This window comes from Procambarus clarkii, chromosome 10 (assembly GCF_040958095.1).
Source record: "Procambarus clarkii isolate CNS0578487 chromosome 10, FALCON_Pclarkii_2.0, whole genome shotgun sequence".
Taxonomy (NCBI): Eukaryota; Metazoa; Arthropoda; class Malacostraca; order Decapoda; family Cambaridae; genus Procambarus; species Procambarus clarkii.
This window is the reverse complement of record NC_091159.1, coordinates 38,645,188-38,665,303: the sequence shown is the minus strand read 5'-3', so window position 1 is coordinate 38,665,303 and position 20,116 is coordinate 38,645,188. Positions and strand designations below refer to the sequence as shown.

Sequence of the window (20,116 nt, the reverse complement as noted above, 5' to 3'; positions counted from 1 at the left end):
TATAGGTATCTGGCTTTACAGCTAGCGCCCTTTTGACAGGTCAAGACGAGGAAGCATGCTTTGTACATCAGTTACCAGGGTGATGGAAGCTACCTCAAAGAGGGAAAATGTGGTATCTACATCCTGGTTATACCTGCTGTACAAATAAGATAAGGAACCTCTTCAATGTATGTAGTCTAATACTGTAGTTTGATTGGCTGCATATATATAAATTTAATTAATATAAACCCCCCTAATGTGTAGAGGATCGATTTGTGAGATTGAGATTATTGCAGAAATACAGTCCACTTAACATCATACAAATTGCTATCGAAGTATATAAATTAACGTAAATATAAATTCATATAAATGAAATAAATATAAATCTCACAGGTCAGGTTCCCACAATCATGAACACACAAAAGTTGAAAAAAAAGTAAACCAACAAATTAGATATATTTTAATCAGATCTCCACCTTACAAAAATAGTTATAATTACATTTTTATGACAAAAATACAATGCTACAAATATCAGCCTTACACGTTACCGGCTTTGTAATGACTAAGTGGCACTTGGCAGATAAAGCACAAAAGTTTACCTCCTTTAACTGTGAATGCAACTCTTCCTGTCACTCTGGCTGAATATTTCTGTTATTATTTTCATATTTTCGTTTCTTACAATTTGGTGAAGCCTTCACAAAGTTTTCAGATACACTTTAAATAAGATTTATATAGTTTACTATATAGTATAGTGTACTATACTATATTTATATGGTGTATAGTGCACTTAAAGATTTATAAATGTGCAAGCTAGGTCAGCACAGTTCAATGTCTGCACTTATGCTGAACTCCCTTCGGTAGGTATTGGAACTCTACATAGCCACACGTTTCTTGCTCTGGATTCGGGTCAAAATTTCTAGAACATTCGAATTCTTTAGAATAGTTCATGCAGTGTATATGAAAGGTCAGAGCTGCATGTGGATCGTGAGCCGCGGTTTGGCCATCCCTCAACTAGTAGGATGGGAGAGGTCATGGATGGGAGGTGTCCTTGAGAAATAGGTTGAAAGAGGTCTAGAAAAAAAGATGTGTTCAAGTGGTATTAACTGAAGAGGGACAAAACGTTCGCAGAGGAGATATGGATGGTCTTGACAGAGGGTGGAGACGTCTATGAATTTCTAGCAAGATCATGAAGACAGCAGAGGTTTGGTAAGACTAGAAAAAGAAGAGTGTCCACCAGACATAGTCTTGGTGGACAGCTGAGGAAGAGAAGGTAATGAGAGGAAGGCACCAAGCTTGGAACGAGGGATGCCAGCTGAACATTAATAATATTCCACTTGTGTTTGTCTTAACCAACCTATAATGTGCAATACTCTATATATTCTGCCATATATATATTTTACTACGCTATTTTTTAATATACGATAAAAAATCACTATTTGTTTCATTTATCTTTATTTCAAAATATAAATGTTAATTATTTTCAGAGCAAATGGCTATGCATTATTTGTTTTTTAAATTTTATATCAAAATGCATTATGCTGGTATGTGCATTAAAGATAATTAGAAGCATATGTTTAAGCCAGTGTTAAAAATTACTGAAGGTTCTGATTATAACAATTAAACAATAGCAAACACAAATAATATTCTGAACCAAAGCAGCTGTATTTTGCAATGCTAGGTACTACAGAGAAGAAAGTTCAAAGTGCTTATACATAAAGACCACTTTGTCAAACTGATTAGTTAATTAAAGGTGAGTAATGTCTTGAGTGTTTTGAGTTCACCTGAACTAAGTGGCTTTTGTCGATACAAAGAGCACTTGATTATCAGTTTGAATTCTTTTCTCAGCTCTGTAGTAAATTTACAGTAATACTTTTTGCAAAGGATTTCCTAATGTTAAATTTGAAACTTGCCTGAGATCACCTTTGGTTGAGGAACATGAGTTACGTTAAGTGGGCATGTATTGTTGGTAAAGTGTACACTGCTTTTACTGCTCTCTCAAAACTCCAGTCCTCCGTTTACCAAACGGTCAATGGTCAACAATGGTCAAATATGTCCGCCAGATTTCCCATCCAAAATTCGATTTATCTAGAAAAAATTAAATTACAAGGGAAGAGGGGGGGGGGAAGGCACGAAAAAATATGGATGCTTGTCATCAAGTAATTTCCCCACAAAAAAATTTTTTCTTCTTTATTTTAGTCTTGCTCATTTACATCTGCAGTATATCTATATAATAGAATGTCTGTTTGTCTGTCTCTAAAGCAGATGCATGGGGCAAGCCTCACCCACTTTTCTAACATGAACCATGGGGGGGGGGGGGGCTATGTATCCTAGGCCAGTCTGGGTTAGCCAAAGTGCCATGTTTTTAAGAAATATTAACATCTTAATCCCCCCCCTCCTCCTCCCTGCAATTTTCATGAAGTCTGAAATAAAATCAGGGGATGTGTTTTCCGTAGTACTGATGCTTACTCCTGCCATTAACCTGCACCACATTTTTATGCTGTACTAAAAAACTATGAGCATAAATTCATTGAGATTGCAGTATTATGTTGTGTGCCATGTTTCAGTCAGCTATATTTATGAAGTTAGTTTGACCATGAAAGTTAAGTCTATTATTGTGGATATCTTAATTTGAGTAGATTATTTTAAGTCTGTGTGGAGTATGTTTACTCCTACGTTAGTAGCCTAAGATGTTTCAACACTAACCAGGCCATCAGTTGATGAGTTAGAATCGTACATTTTTTCACAAGACTGCATTGAACTGAAGTTACACTGAAGAGTAACTTGATTATATTTTGTTAATGATAACTACCAAAAAAACTTTCAGTTTGTTTTCCTCATCATAATAAATAGTTGTAAAAGATCTTTGAACGTGTTATTGTACTAATAACATTAACCATATATAGTAATCTATAATACAAAATAGATAAAATAATTATATATCAGAAACAATTTAAAGACTGACAAAATAATGCAATGTAAATCTTTACTATATTACATACATAACTTCACAGTAACTAGTTGTGGTGATACATGGATATATCCATGTGTACTACCAAAGTTAGGATACTCACAGGTACTGACATTGGATTAACTGGATTATTTTAGGTCAATTAAGAGGACTATTTAAAGTCACATTAAGACGTGACTTTAATAATGATGTGATCTATCTTAAACTGAATGTTGGTCGTCTTACATGGAATATGTGGGTCATCCTAGATATTATAAGCATCCAGTTACATCAAATGTATTCGTCACAAACAATATAGGTCATGTAAGTACAGTGGTGATGGAAAGACACCTAAACATACAATTCTATTAAGCATTCTGAAGTAAAGATTATTGTTAAGATTTGCACAAGAGAAGAGTGGCTGTACCGACGACACACTTCACACTGCACCACGCCATTAACTATTACTGCAGCACAGGATTACAATTTATAAAAATAATGGTATGCATATGGCTTTCACAAACTTCATAATTGCTCATAAGTGGGTTTTCTCTTGAAATGAAGTAGAGGCATAGGGCAAATCACTTCTAAAGTTGGCGGTGTCCACCTGCAGTTGGTCGTATGACGATGTCGCTTGCAAAGATAAAATACTTTTATCAGGAAAGTGTGGAACATGGAAGCCTGCCAGTGCCCCTTGGTCCATGTTTCCACCTGAGCCAGCAGCCTCATGTCATGTATACGCTAGACGCCTTCGGACACAGATGGTGATCATCTTGCCAGCGGCCGCTCCCGCTCCCATGGATATGATAAGGTAAATGTTCATGGTCATGGCTACGAGCATCAACAGCGTAGCGATCACATATATTAAAAAGTGTAGGAAGCCCACAAACACCCAATATATGTGCCTGTAAAGAGATATGTGTTGCGCTCAGTAAACGATACAAAGTGTTTGAGCTTGGCAAACAATACAAAGTGGAGTGAGTTTATCAACATACACTCACTCAACACATTCTCATGTGCTCTTTACATGTATAAAACCTTGTTTCTAAATGTTAATCTTGATCTTACATTGCTAGATATAATAGAACCCATGAACACCACACAATAAATAAATATATCTTTGACATCCCCAGAGTCAAACTAAATCTGTGCAAACACTCCATGCAAATAAAAGGACCCAGTCTTTGTAACTCACTCCCTGATGAATTAAAAAATTGTCTAACCTATGCCCTGTTTAAAAGTAAAACCAAAATGTACATAATTTCATCCCCCATAGTTTCCTACCTTGTGCTTTAAACTCACACTGTATCTTGTACTACCCAATACACACAGAAATCACAATAGCATGATGCATCAAATGAACAAATCCACAAGGGCCGTGACGAGGATTCGAACCCACGTCCGAGAGCATCCCAGACGCTGCCTTAATCGACTGAACTACATCATGGTATAAGAATTGCAACCAGAAATTCTACTGAATTTACTTGGATCCTGCAGCCTCTCCGAGTATTCAGTAGAATTCATACAATCAGTAGAATTTAGAGATTTCAGTAGAATTTCTGGTTGCAATTCTTATACCATGTCGTAGCTCAGTTGATTAAGGCAGCGTCTGGGATGCTCTCGGACGTGGGTTCGAATCCTCGTCAAGGCCCTTGTGGATTTGTACTACCCACTTCCCCAATATTAGTTCTTAAGACATATATCCTTACCAGAGTAATCACCTCTGTCAATTTATATTGTGGTTATTTGGTATAAAACCTTGCTATATACAATGTACCTTTTCATCCTACCTGATATGTTAGAATAAGGACGTGCCCGAAACGCTATGCGTATTAGTGGCTTTGCAAGAATGTAAAAATAACACTCTTATGTAATTTCACAATACCATTGTACCTTCTTGTAAATAAAAATTATTATTATTATTAAAAAAATGTGCATATGATACAGATAATTTAGTAAACATCTATACAGGCTTCCTGTCCCCAACAATAGAAAACTGTCAAGAATATTGACCTGGTGCGACGGGAGTGTTGTGAGGCAGGTGAGGTGAGAGGTGTGGTGGAGGCCGGCCTCGCGCCCATGTCGTCGTCGTGGATGGCATCGTAGTTCTTCCGCTCGCCCTCACCTGTAACGCTACATGTATAATAAGTTAATTTAACTAGTGTATTAAGAACCTTGGCATCCTGTGGGTGTTACTGGAAAGGTTGCAGAATTATGTACTGGGTTCAGGCACTGGATCCCAATGTTCTACCAGCTAAGTAGAACGCTGTACATAAGTGTGAGCTATTATATGCTGTTTCCATCTACGTTTCAAACAGTATCCATCCACCAGGTGGGTGACACTCTAGGTGTTAAGGGTCATGACCACAAACAAGGTCTCATACTAAACAATATAAATCTTGCGTGCCTGTAGCAGATCATGCAAGTTAAACAATATGAAATTACAGTAAAACAAAATCAGTTTGAGAAGACAGCCCATCCTCCTGTTTTGGTAGAACTTATAGGAAGGATGAGGACCATAGTACATATTCCGACGTACAACACAAATAAAGAAGAAATCTTTATTATTGAATTTGGACAAACCGGAAAATGATTTTTCTACTTATGTTGCAAAGATAAACTAAACTAACCTAATCTAACCTTCCTAGGCCTAATATGCAGGCGATGAGTCACAATAACGTGCTTGAAGTATGTTGACCAATCCACACACTAGAAAACGAAGGGACGAAGACGTTTCGGTCTGTTCTGAACCATCCAAAAGTCGATTGGTAGGCCTAATACATGCTATCTGAGGCTTAATATAGTACAAATGTGTACTATACTAAGCCTAGGAATAATTAAGTTTGATTTTAGCTTCATTTTTTCGAACTATAAAGTGAATGGTACAAAGTTCTACTAATTGCTTAGTACGTCACTGTTTATAATATGGTGCACATTGTTCCAAAAAGTACTATCTAAACAGGAGGATGGGTTGGAGAAGACTACATGCAGGGTTGGAGAAGACTACATGCAGGGTTGGAGAAGACTACATGCAGGGTTGGAGAAGACTACATGCAGGGTTGGAGAAGACTACATGCAGGGTTGGAGAAGACTACATGCAGGGTTGGAGAAGACTACATGCAGGGTTGGAGAAGACTACATGCAGGGTTGGAGAAGACTACATGCAGGGTTGGAGAAGACTACATGCAGGGTTGGAGAAGACTACATGCAGGGTTGGAGAAGACCACATGCAGGGTTGGAGAAGACTACATGCAGGGTTGGAGAAGACTACATGCAGGGTTGGAGAAGACTACATGCAGGGTTGGAGAAGACTACATGCAGGGTTGGAGAAGACTACATGCAGGGTTGGAGAAGACTACATGCAGGGTTGGAGAAGACTACATGCAGGGTTGGAGAAGACTACATGCAGGGTTGGAGAAGACTACATGCAGGGTTGGAGAAGACTACATGCAGGGTTGGAGAAGACTACATGCAGGGTTGGAGAAGACTACATGCAGGGTTGGAGAAGACCACATGCAGGGTTGGAGAAGACTACATGCAGGGTTGGAGAAGACTACATGCAGGGTTGGAGAAGACTACATGCAGGGTTGGAGAAGACTACATGCAGGGTTGGAGAAGACTACATGCAGGGTTGGAGAAGACTACATGCAGGGTTGGAGAAGACTACATGCAGGGTTGGAGAAGACTACATGCAGGGTTGGAGAAGACTACATGCAGGGTTGGAGAAGACTACATGCAGGGTTGGAGAAGACTACATGCAGGGTTGGAGAAGACTACATGCAGGGTTGGAGAAGACTACATGCAGGGTTGGAGAAGACTACATGCAGGGTTGGAGAAGACTACATGCAGGGTTGGAGAAGACTACATGCAGGGTTGGAGAAGACTACATGCAGGGTTGGAGAAGACTACATGCAGGGTTGGAGAAGACTACATGCAGGGTTGGAGAAGACTACATGCAGGGTTGGAGAAGAATATATGCAGGGTTGGAGAAGACTACATGCAGGGTTGGAGAAGAATATATGCAGGGTTGGAGAAGACTACATGCAGGGTTGGAGAAGACTACATGCAGGGTTGGAGAAGAATACATGCAGGGTTGGAGAAGACTACATGCAGGGTTGGAGAAGACTACATGCAGGGTTGGAGAAGACTACATGCAGGGTTGGAGAAGACTACATGCAGGGTTGGAGAAGACTACATGCAGGGTTGGAGAAGACTACATGCAGGGTTGGAGAAGACTACATGCAGGGTTGGAGAAGACTACATGCAGGGTTGGAGAAGACTACATGCAGGGTTGGAGAAGAATATATGCAGGGTTGGAGAAGACTACATGCAGGGTTGGAGAAGAATACATGCAGGGTTGGAGAAGAATATATGCAGGGTTGGAGAAGACTACATGCAGGGTTGGAGAAGAATACATGCAGGGTTGGAGAAGACTACATGCAGGGTTGGAGAAGACTACATGCAGGGTTGGAGAAGACTACATGCAGGGTTGGAGAAGACTACATGCAGGGTTGGAGAAGACTACATGCAGGGTTGGAGAAGACTACATGCAGGGTTGGAGAAGAATATATGCAGGGTTGGAGAAGACTACATGCAGGGTTGGAGAAGAATACATGCAGGGTTGGAGAAGACTACATGCAGGGTTGGAGAAGAATACATGCAGGGTTGGAGAAGACTACATGCAGGGTTGGAGAAGACTACATGCAGGGTTGGAGAAGACTACATGCAGGGTTGGAGAAGACTACATGCAGGGTTGGAGAAGAATACATGCAGGGTTGGAGAAGACTACATGCAGGGTTGGAGAAGACTACATGCAGGGTTGGAGAAGACTACATGCAGGGTTGGAGAAGAATACATGCAGGGTTGGAGAAGACTACATGCAGGGTTGGAGAAGAATACATGCAGGGTTGGAGAAGACTACATGCAGGGTTGGAGAAGACTACATGCAGGGTTGGAGAAGACTACATGCAGGGTTGGAGAAGAATACATGCAGGGTTGGAGAAGACTACATGCAGGGTTGGAGAAGACTACATGCAGGGTTGGAGAAGAATATATGCAGGGTTGGAGAAGACTACATGCAGGGTTGGAGAAGACTACATGCAGGGTTGGAGAAGACTACATGCAGGGTTGGAGAAGAATACATGCAATAATGTATAAATAAGTATTTTAAGCAGCTTACAAGAGAACAGTTGTAACCAACAGGGAGTCAGGCTTCAGCAGTATATGAAGAACCAATAGTTAGATAAGATCCCACATAAAATGTGGGATCTTCTCAAGAAGAAGAGACGATGCGAGGGACTACTACTTACGGTATGGTTAGGCTTGTACAGTGTTTACAGGCGCAGGCGTCCTGGCGTGGGGCGCCCTGCTCCTCACCCGTGTACCGCCTCTCCACCCACCACCTGCAATATTAACCTGGATTTGAAGTATTTACTGAATTATATAACACTGACTTTAACCCAGACTGTCACATACTAAACCAGTCCTAGTTAATGCATGTGACAGAATCCTCCTAATATTTGTGCTAGGAATTTGTGACACATTTACGTATTGATAGGTTAGCCTTATAGAGAAACATTGGTATTACCTCAGTGTACAGCCAGTGAGACGCCTCAGTGACACGTCACTGGTCACTGATGGCGGTAAATTGACTTGTAACTACACGTCAGTCACAATTGCTCTTGGACTACAATCAATAACAAGAAGTGTTACCATGGTAATATGTTCTACGCTGTGCGGGAGTCTGATGTTCTACAACGACCAAATGATTAACGTTCTTCGCCATACATGACCCACATTATACATGTACTCACCTAGTTGTATTTTCGAGGGATAAACCACGGCTCTTGTGTCCCACCTCTAAACATTTAACTGACTTTGTGTATAAGTTCCAGAGCCTATTGAGATCTGTCATATCTATAATAAAATCTGTGCAATGACTATGTCTCCAACACTACGCTCCTTAGTGCATTCCAATTGTTCACTACAATGACACTGAATAAATTATTTCTAATGTCTCCATGACTCATTTGGGTACTTAGTTTCCAGCTATGTCTCACTGTTTGTGTAGTATTCATGTTAAATGGCCTGTCAAACTGTTCCTTGGGCTTCTGGTCTCTTCTGGGTGTTCCTTGGGTAATTCCATCTATCATCATACTATCATGCAAGAGGAGCCACACATCTATGGATCATCCAATAAAATCAGCAGACTTCAAGATGTTACTATACTGCTCGGCTTAGACTCGGTTACAAGTATCTCTGGGAATTCTCATTATCTGCCGATGTAGACCTGACCAAATGTAAACTGTGTCAACAAAATTATTCGCACACCCTCCGTCACTATGTGATGGAGTGCGAAAAGATACGTGAATTTAGAGACAATTCTATAACCAATGTTCCAGCGATGTGTAAATATTTAATTCAAAATGATCTGCTACCAGAAATTTTAGCCAAATATCCCCAGTTTGCTAACTGTAGGTAGTAACTAAGTGATTGTATCCTATCCACCGCTGCCCACTGGATGGGGGGCGGTGTGCAGGACAAACATATCAATTGTGACACTAGCTCTCCACATATGTCAGTTGCTTAATTTAGAAACTGTACTTGTGGTCGATCTCGAACCCATTGTTGATGTGACGACTTATACTGAATTTTGTAACTAGCTCATCAAGATTGTAACTTGCTTAGCTAAATGAATTGTGGGGTTCAGTCCCTGAGCCCATTATGTGCCTCTGTAACCCTTTCCACTACCACCCACAAGATGGGTATGGGGTGCATAATAAATGAACTAAACTAACTAAAAACTAACTGTACACCTGTACTGTACATATACATGCACAGTGTAGAACATCAGTCAGAGGCACATGTATAGTGTAGAAAAACAGAGGCAGAGGCAGGTGTATATTATCTGAGGGGTATACGTACACGTTTGAGGTATATATAGCAGTACTTGTATATATTGGTTGTGTATTATTGATGCCATTATTAATAGATCATGTGCGCTAGAGACAAAAGTTAATACAGTACTGTACACGCCATACTCATCTCCACTCACTTCACATAGAAGTGAGTGTTGCCCCGTCCCTCGCCCCACACAGCCGTCTACCACCCACCTCACTCTCCGTATACTCACGTTAGGAGTCGCAGCATCTCGAGGAGGCCAGAGCAGAGGGCGAGCAGGAAGCAGGCGAGGGTGAAGGAGGCAGCGGTGGAGGTGGTGAAGCTGGTGAACAGCAGCACCTCCTGCACTCCTCCGTGCAGCAATGGCACGTGCAGCATCTCCAGCAGCTGTTGGAGATGAGAGAGTAGTGAGCATCTCCAGCAGCTGTTGGAGATGAGAGAGTAGTGAGCATCTCCAGCATGTGATGGAGGAGAGGAGGGAGCTTGCAAGAGGGAAAGGATGGAACACAAAGTGAACGGTGATACCCACATGGAGGACTGCATATAACAATTTTACTACAAATTTGGAAATATATTTGTATAATTTCCTCTCCCCCCACCCCACCCCTTCCACTAATTCTCTCTCCCTTCCTCCCTCCCATTTTCTCTCCCTCAGAACATGCAACATGTGTGCCCAGCAAACACCGTTGCTTAATTCCTCCTTGCAAATTAAGTCCAAGACGTCTATATAGTGATCAACTGTAGATCAACAATGGTGGATTAGTGATCAACTAATACTCTAAGATGACGAGCTGGCTAAGTCACCGTCACACACGGGATAATGGGCCCGCCAAGGAAACACATTACAGTGTATTATAACAAGACATTTACTCATGCCAATAACAAAGATGAAAGTGCGATACGGGATATATTAGAAAGGGTTTGTTCCATCATTTATTATAACAAACCTCGTACGGCTTCCCTCAGTATGGAAAAGAAAATAACCTGTGACACTCTGAAGTCTACTAACGTAGTATATCAATAAAGTACAACTGTGGAGGTTGTGCACTCCGGAATATGTCAGGACATTGTAAAGGACATCACACTAACACACACCAGTGACTGCAGGACACATCACACTAACACACACCAGTGACTGTAGGACACGTCACACTAACACACACCAGTGACTGTAGGACACGTCACACTAACACACACCAGTGACTGCAGGACACATCACACTAACACACACCAGTGACTGCAGGACACATCACACTAACACACACACCAGTGACTGTAGGACACGTCACACTAACACACACCAGTGACTGTAGGACACATCACACTAACACACACCAGTGACTGTAGGACACATCACACTAACACACACCAGTGACTGTAGGACACGTCACACTAACACACACACCAGTGACTGCAGGACACATCACACTAACACACACCAGTGACTGTAGGACACATCACACTAACACACACCAGTGACTGTAGGACACGTCACACTAACACACACACCAGTGACTGTAGGACACGTCACACTAACACACACCAGTGACTGCAGGACACGTCACACTAACACACACCAGTGACTGTAGGACACATCACACACTTGAGGATACACCCAAGTGCTGGTCTCAGTAATTAACACTCAAATGAATTTAACATCAAACATTCAGTGATGCTTAATGCCCCTCCTGAGGGAAGATATTAGTCTCGTTAGATGACCATTAACTGAAGTTAGACAGCAATCACCTCGACCTTATACTTCAGCGCACTCTACAATTAACGACAATTTAATCGTATAGTGAGGTGAAACTATATATATATATATATATATATATATATATATATATATATATATATATATATATATATATATATATATATATATATATATATATATGCAACTGAAAACTCATTCAGGCTTGTTCGCATATATATATATATATATATATATATATATATATATATATATATATATATATATATGTGTGTGTGTGTGTGTGTGTGTGTCGTACCTAGTAGCCAGAACGCACTTCTCAGCCTACTATGCAAGGCCCAATTTGCCTAATAAGCCAAGTTTTCATGAATTAATTGTTCCGACTACCTAACCTAACTTTTTCGGCTACCTAACCTATAAAGATAGGTTAGGTTAGGTAGGGTTGGTTAGGTTTGGTCATATATCTAGGTTAATTTTAACTCCAATAAAAAAAATTTACCTCATATATAATGAAATGGGCAGCTTTATCATTTCATAAGAAAAAAATTAGAGAAAATATATTAATTCAGGAAAACTTGGCTTATTAGGCAAATCGGGCCTTGCATAGTAGGCTGAGAAGTGCGTTCTGGCTACTAGGTACGACATATATATATATATATATATGTGTGTATATCACGAAAATAAACACGTGATTAAGAATGTGACAATGTCAGACCACGAAGGAAAAATGAAACAGGAAATTTCCTTAAGTACTTTCGTATATTAAATACATCTTCAGAAGGTCATTTTACAGATCGAGTGATGGGTATAAATAGGCAGGAGAGAGTGGTGAAGTAAGGTGAGGTACAATACTTGGACAACGCAGAAGGCCCATTGGCCCATCAGATGCACCCAATTGGCCCATCCGATGTAGCCCAATGGCCCATCTGATACAGCAGACATACAAGCATAATACATAGGTAACACCTGGCCACACCTGGAGACCTAGCCACACCTGGGGACCTGGCCACACCTGGAGACCTAGCCACACCTGGGGACCTGGCCACACCTGGAGACCTAGCCACACCTGGGGACCTGGCCACACCTGGAGACCTAGCCACACCTGGGGACCTGGCCACACCTGGGGACCTGGCCACACCTGGAGACCTGGCCACACCTGGGGACCTGGCCACACCTGGGGACCTGGCCACACCTGGGGACCTGGCCACACCTGTCAACTAAGCATCAAGAACAATTGATGTACACACGATACTTGCTGATAACTCCCCTTCACAGTAATCAAGAAACAATCACTGATGTAGTACAATTATTACAGTAATCATATTCAATGCTTGTCGCAACTGTATGCAAGTGAATTTAATACATAACATGTACTAGTGTGCAAGCAAAGGGTTGCACTGAAAGTGGCCGCGAGAACTTCTGTAACGTATGAGGGTGTGAGGTGGGTGTAACCACAGCCTCTTTACCGACACTCCAGCAGCACAAGGTGGTCGCAGTGAGGTGGCGCTTTTCCAAGGTTGGACCTTCACTGACAAATGACAGTTGTATGCGTCAGTGAGTGTTATGTGAGGTGGTTCTGGCGCCTGAGTGACGGGGGTCTGGCGTCTGAGTGACAGGGTTCTGGCGTCTGAGTGACGGGGTTCTGGCGTCTAAGTGACGGGGTTCTGGCGTCTGAGTGACAGGGTTCTGGCGTCTGAGTGACGGGGTTCTGGCGTCTGAGTGACGAGGTTCTGGCGTCTGAGTGACGGGGGTCTGGCATCTGAGTGACGAGGTTCTGGCGTCTGAGTGACGGGGGTCTGGCATCTGAGTGACGGGGTTCTGGCGTCTGAGTGACGAGGTTCTGGCGTCTGAGTGACGAGGTTCTGGCGTCTGAGTGACGGGGTTCTGGCGTCTGAGTGACGAGGTTCTGGCGTCTGAGTGACGGGGGTCTGGCATCTGAGTGATGAGGTTCTGGCGTCTGAGTGACGAGGTTCTGGCGTCTGAGTGACAGGGTTCTGGCGTCTGAGTGACAGGGTTCTGGCGTCTGAGCGAGCCATGAAGGCTAACCACAACGGATTGAACAAAGAACTCGTGGCTGCCCTTGCCCCCCCCCCTCACCCTTCCCACTTTCCCAAGAACACACCCCATACCCCCCCCACCCCGCCCCGCACCCCCATCTCCCTCCCCCTCCTCCCCCCAACCTTGACTAATATTTACGTCACACACCACAGCAACAACAGCACAACCACAGTGAACAGTGAGAGTGTTAAGACATATACACAACTGCACTTTGGTCAAAGAGAATGTTTTATTCATCTTATGAAGCGAAGAAATACATTAGCAGGTATGGATCCAGAGTGGGAAAAGTTTAACCATTCCAGGAACAAAATCACAAAGCCCCCTTCCAGTGTGGGTAGTACCCCCCCCCCACCACACTCCCAGTGTAGATAGTTCCTGGTGTAGGTAATTCCCCTCCTAATGAAAGCAGCGCCTCTTTCAGTGCAGGTTGTACTCCTCTCACAGTGTAGTTAGCCCTCTCCCAATGTGGGTAGTTCTCATAGAAGTGTAGCTAGCCCTCTCCCAATGTGGGTAGTCCTCATAGAAGTGTAGGTAGCCCCTCCCAGTGTGGGTAGTCCTCATAGAAGTGTAGGTAGCCCCTCCCAGTGTGGGTAGTCCTCATAGAAGTGTAGGTAGCCCCTCCCAGTGTGGGTAGTCCTCATAGAAGTGTAGGTAGCCCCTCCCAGTGTGGGTAGTTCTCATACAAGTGTAGGTAGCCCCTCCCAGTGTGGGTAGTCCTCATAGAAGTGTAGGTAGCCCCTCCCAATGCAGGTAGTCCCATTTGCAGTGCGGATAGCTTGTCTACTGGTCGGAGTGGGCCTCCAGCTGACACACATCCCAGCACACTCCAGGCTGACCAACATCCCAGCACACTCCAGGCTGACACACATCCCAGTAAACGTACCTATAAACGTAAACATAAAGCCTATCATTCTAAACGAAACACTCAAGTGGTTAGCAAATTGGTGTTGCTAGAGAATGAGGTGAGGATGAAGGTGAGGTGGCGGAGGCCCAGGTGTGCCCGCTCTCATCATCATCACTCATGAGATAGTGCTCACCTGACACCTTCCCTCACGCCTCCCTCACTACCTGTGAGTGCACAGCTAATAGCGTCACCCAATTCAGTTCAATTAACACCTTTTGTCAACGTGTTGGTGATTGTGTTGGGTCTTCGTGTGACGTTCGTGGTAGCTCTTCATACTGATGAGTATAATAGTGTCTGGCCTGGTGTTTGGCCTGGTGTCCGGTCTGGTGTCCGGCCTGGTGTCTGGCCTAGTGTCTGGCCTGGTGTCCGGCCTAGTGTCCGGCCTGGTGTCTGGCCTGGTGTCCGGCCTGGTGTCTGGCCTGGTGTCCGGCCTGGTGTCTGGCCTGGTGTCTGGCCTGGTGTCCGGCCTGGTGTTTGGCCTGGTGTTCTAGGGTCGTATCCGGGCTGGTGTCGTCCCAAGGAGCTATGGGACGTCTCACTGGCCTGGGACGCGTCAGTGTTGCCGCGGGCTTCGTGGAGGAAGCATGTGCCAGGTTATGGTTATGAATGTTTGCTGAAAATCGTTAAAGTAATTCGTTGCACAATTTTGTCGAGCACCTTGCACATCATGTTATCGCAAGGATAACACAAAATTAACCTCTGGGAGGTACATTCGCCGATAACCCTGAAAGCTGCAGAGTTGAGTGCTACCCTGAAGCGGCTGTCAGTCTGGGGCTGAGTTGTGGGTCATTTAGCTGTGCAGGACCATCAGGCGGAGCGTCCATGTTGACTACTTCCTCTGGTCTTGAGAAAGCCTTAGAAGCTGCGAGGATCGTCTGTTTTATGCTACTTCAGGCAAAGTGTGATGGTTAGAAAATTTGACCACGTTCAGTTTATAATTTTTTTTTAAATTACTATATACAAAAAATAGTTTTACAGTTTTTATTTGTCAAATATTTAACGAGGGGGTGCCTGGTAAGCAGTGTAAAAATTAGTTATGTGGGTCTGTATGAGCCTGCGGCACTATCTTCTCTCTCCCTTGAACTCTGGCAACCCTAACCAGCCTATGCCCGGCCTGTACCCAGGACCATTCCGCCTGCAAAGTTGGGTGAGGATAGCACTAGGCATCTGGCTTCTTAACTTTGGACAGAGAAACATTCTTATATAAAGATGGTGTACCCAGTCGTGCCAGCGTCGACCTAGTCTATCTTCTGCCTGTGTCTTTGTCTCTCTGTCTCTCTCTCTCTCTCTCTCTCTGTATATCTATCTCCTGCGGTCTGTGTGTGTGTGTCTCAGCCTTGTCGGTGCTGAGGGACAGAGACGGGTCGGCTAGCCACCAACTGACTCCGTATATCTCCTTTTTTAAAAGAATACAAATTATTATTGGATTTTGTAAAAAAAATTATTATCAGCCCCCAAATGATTTTTGATACAATAATAATAATAATAATAATAATAATAATAATAATAATAATTGTACCTTTGGTAGCGTGTCAAGTAACAATCTTTTCAAATGACACACCCGTTGTTTCCATCTATGACACACCTGTTGTTTCCATCTATGACACACCTATTGTTTCCATCTATGACACACCTGTTGTTTCCATCTATGACACACCTATTGTTTCCATCTATGCCACACCCGTTGTTTCCATCTATGCCACACCCGTTGTTTCCATCTATGACACACATGTTTCCCTCTATGCCACAACCGTTGTTTCCATCTATGCCACACTCGTTTCCATCTATGCCACACCCGTTGTTTCCATCTATGACACACATGTTTCCCTCTATGCCACAACCGTTGTTTCCATCTATGCCACACCCGTTGTTTCCATCTATGACACACCCGTTGTTTCCATCTATGACACACCCGTTGTTTCCATCTATGACACACCTGTTGTTTCCATCTATGACACACCCGTTGTTTCCCTCTATGCCACAACCGTTGTTTCCATCTATGCCACAACCGTTGTTTCCATCTATGCCACACCCGTTGTTTCCATCTATGACACACCCGTTGTTTCCATCTATGACACACCCGTTGTTTCCATCTATGCCACACCCGTTGTTTCCATCTATGACACACCCGTTGTTTCCATCTATGCCACACCCGTTGTTTCCATCTATGGCACACCTGTTTCCATCTATGCCACAACCGTTGTTTCCATCTATGCCACACCCGTTGTTTCCATCTATGACACACATGTTTCCCCTCTATGACACACCTGTTGTTTCCATCTATGACACACCCGTTGTTTCCATCTATGCCACACCCGTTGTTTCCATCTATGCCACAACCGTTGTTTCCATCTATGACACACCTGTTGTTTCCATCTATGACACACCTGTTGTTTCCATCTATGACACACCTGTTGTTTCCATCTATGCCACACCCGTTGTTTCCATCTATGACACACCTGTTGTTTCCATCTATGACACACCCGTTGTTTCCATCTATGCCACACCCGTTGTTTCCATCTATGCCACAACCGTTGTTTCCATCTATGACACACCTGTTGTTTCCATCTATGACACACCCGTTGTTTCCATCTATGCCACACCCGTTGTTTCCATCTATGACACACATGTTGTTTCCATCTATGACACACCCGTTGTCTTGTAACAGGGGCCAGAATTTATATCTGCCTCCTAACTACCCGCCGTTAATTAAAGACTCTAATGTTGGCGAAAGTTGCTGCCGTAGCCTCAGTCCAGCCCTGGTGACGGTGTGGGGTAGCATAAATGGAGGAACAATTCCACTAAACAACAGAGATCACTTCAATTATTAATCGTAAAAGTTATAAAAAAAGGAGAATACTCCCTAACTGAAAACTTCCTATCTAAGGCAATTATAAAAAATGGATCACCAGAACTGTATCTCAATTGAAGAAAATAAAAACTTCACTTTAAATACCAAGAGCCCAGGTCAGGTGTAGCGACCTAGTCTCAGGGAGGGACCTGTCCTGCCCTGCTGCGGCCCCAGACCACACTAACTGAAACTCACGTCTCGAGCTGAGAGGCTGACCTTGACTTAGTTGCCAAACCACTTTTCAAAGATAATTAACCAAATTAGATTCGTGTTGACTTATCACTTTAAGGTGATTGGATTCCTATTCAAAATGAATGGAAATTACATTGGTATTTGAACCCGATCAATTGATGAGTAAAATATTGAATAATAACCTTAACTTCTCGAATTGGAATGAGTTCATAAACAATATGGTTGATATAATTTCTTATGCCCCGCAGAGGCTGACTGAGTCTACTGTTTGTCTTAAAAGAACAAGCACAGTACCCTTGGGGGACTGAGCTCTTCACGGTTGATGGTCCGGATTTTATATTGTTGACTATTACACAATGGGTTCTGTTAGTCAGGAAATTGTAGTCAATCTGCCTATTTTTCCAGTAATTCCTTTGGAACGCAATTTGTGTACAATAACACCATGGTCACATTTGTCGAAGGCTCTTGCGAAATCTGTGTAAATTACATCAGCGTTTTGTTTGTCTTCCATTGGCATCTAGTACCATGTCATAGTGTATCTAAAGATGTTATTAGCATGTGTCAACAGGAACCATGTTCCATGCAAGAATCTTTTAGTCCCTAACTCAAGAGCACTCTACACTCTAGGTTGCATATTATATCAGAAATCCCAAGATCTCGGGAACACAATTAAAATCAAATTAGAAGTAAGTGAATCAAGTATTTATTTAGCATGATAAATATCAGAATTCAAGCCAGCGAACTGAAGGTTCATTATGTCCAGATAAACAATGTGAGCCGCCACACAGAACTTTGCGTCACTACAGCTGTCTGTCCCTAGAGATCACACATCTTAGTACACGAAATAAGTCACCTTTCATGTTCAACTCACCAAGTATCTGCATACAGCTGGTTAGAGAGGGGATGGGGGGGGGGGAGAAGGAGAGGGTCTGCAGTTGACAGAGACTGTCCAGCTCCATCCGGCTGACAGCCTATCTCGGCTGCTGTCTTCTGTTCTGCTGTGCTGTCTCTATTGTCCTATTGCTTATTCCTCTCGAATCTACAGCTCCCCGAGTATTTATTTGGGGACCAACTAGCTAACTCCGCCCACAAGTAGATAGCCCCAGGCCCTCTGCCAAGCCACTCCTTAAACGTCGGCTTGTTTGACGGACCTACCCGGGTATCAGGCTACAATTATCAGATTAGCAGAAGCAAGGTGAAATTCGCACGAGCTGACCTCAGGTCGACTTGAGGTCATTAACGCTTAGAGGTGTGAGTTTCTTAATTCCTAGGGGCCGCCAACCTGGCGCCTCTCAAAACTTGTCTGTGACTCATGTACTCTGTGTAAATATTAAATTCAAACTAAACAAAACACCTTTACGGTGTTATATCTCCCCTAAAATAAAGTTTGTGCAACGCTGATAAAGCAAGTAGGTTGTGAGCGACAACTTTATCAACATAAAAATACATCCTAGCTAAACAAATATACAACATCCTACTCTAAAGATTAAGTACGTAGACCGACATCCGTTGTCTCTGGCTGGACGACGTCACTGCCCGGTCTTGTAGATAGTCCTGTACCACATTTCCTCAACACAACTGCCTCTGTCGTTAACGTACTGCACGACTTGGCCAACCAGGAAGCCGTTACTTCTTGTACTGCGCACAGGACCGTGGAATTCGGTTGTCCCAGCTGATCTGTAATTGGCCCTACGTCAGTCACCATGAGAGACGTACATTGGGCCACAGCTATAGGGACTACAAGTTTCCGAGACCTCCATATAGTTGGCGCCGTAGAAATCCCATCCTACTTTTTTCCTCCCAGTTGCTCCAGCACGCTTCCTTCAGAGAGCCACTTCTGACAGCCACATCAAGTCTGCACGACACAGGGGGCATCACTCAACAGAGCAACATGCTTGCAGTAGCGGCGGCCAGTTAAGGCAAAGGGTCCTGTCTTGCAATTACGCTCCATGCAATGATGCTGACACCAGCAAGGGACACTAGGCATCGTGTCTCAGCTTGGTCTTATCTTATCCTCTTCTCTCTTCTTCTTCTCTCTCTTCTTCTCTCTCTTCTTTCTTCCTTCTTTCTCTCATGGATCTTTGACAAGCGACCTGGGGTTCACAGGTCTGCTGGCACCACAGGACTCCAGGTACCTCATGTCTGCTGGCACCACAGGTCTGCTGGCACCTCATGTCTGCTGGCACCTCATGTCTGCTGGCATCACAGGTCTGCTGGCACCACAAGTCTGCTGGCATCACAGGTCTGTTGGCGTCACAAGGTCTGCTGGCACCACAGGTCTGCTGGCACCACAGGTCTGCTGGCACCACAGGTCTGCTGGCACCACAGGTCTGTTGGCACCACAGGTCTGCTGGCACCACAGGTCTGCTGGCACCACAGGTCTGCTGGCGCCACAGGTCTGCTGGCACCACAGGTCTGCTGGCACCACAGATCTGCTGACACGTCAGGTCTGCTGGCGCCACAGGTCTGCTGGCGCCACAGGTCTGCTGGCGCCACAGATCTGCTGGTACCACAGATCTGGTGGCACCACATGTCTGCTGGCACCACAGATCTGCTGGGACCACAGGTCTG

The 20,116-nt window shown here is 43.7% G+C and overlaps 1 protein-coding gene across 5 annotated transcripts in view; it reads right to left on the bottom strand.

Moving 5' to 3' along the window:
• Positions 1–423: 423 nt before the first annotated feature.
• The window catches only part of LOC123745405 (uncharacterized), a 37,189-nt gene continuing 17,496 nt past the window's right edge, over positions 424–20,116 (bottom strand). For 3 of the 5 annotated variants that reach the window (XM_045725934.2, XM_045725942.2, XM_069321883.1), the window contains 4 exons: positions 10,059–10,213; positions 8,236–8,328; positions 4,940–5,059; positions 424–3,831 (listed from right to left, as the gene is read on the bottom strand). In XM_045725934.2, coding sequence (XP_045581890.1) covers positions 3,657–3,831; positions 4,940–5,059; positions 8,236–8,328; positions 10,059–10,213 — 543 coding nt within the window. In that variant the 3' untranslated portion in view covers positions 424–3,656. Of the gene's footprint in view, positions 3,832–4,939; positions 5,060–8,235; positions 8,329–10,058; positions 10,251–17,458; positions 17,549–20,116 lie in introns of those variants that run through there. The other 2 variants (XM_045725951.2, XM_069321882.1) reach the window with 2 other exon arrangements.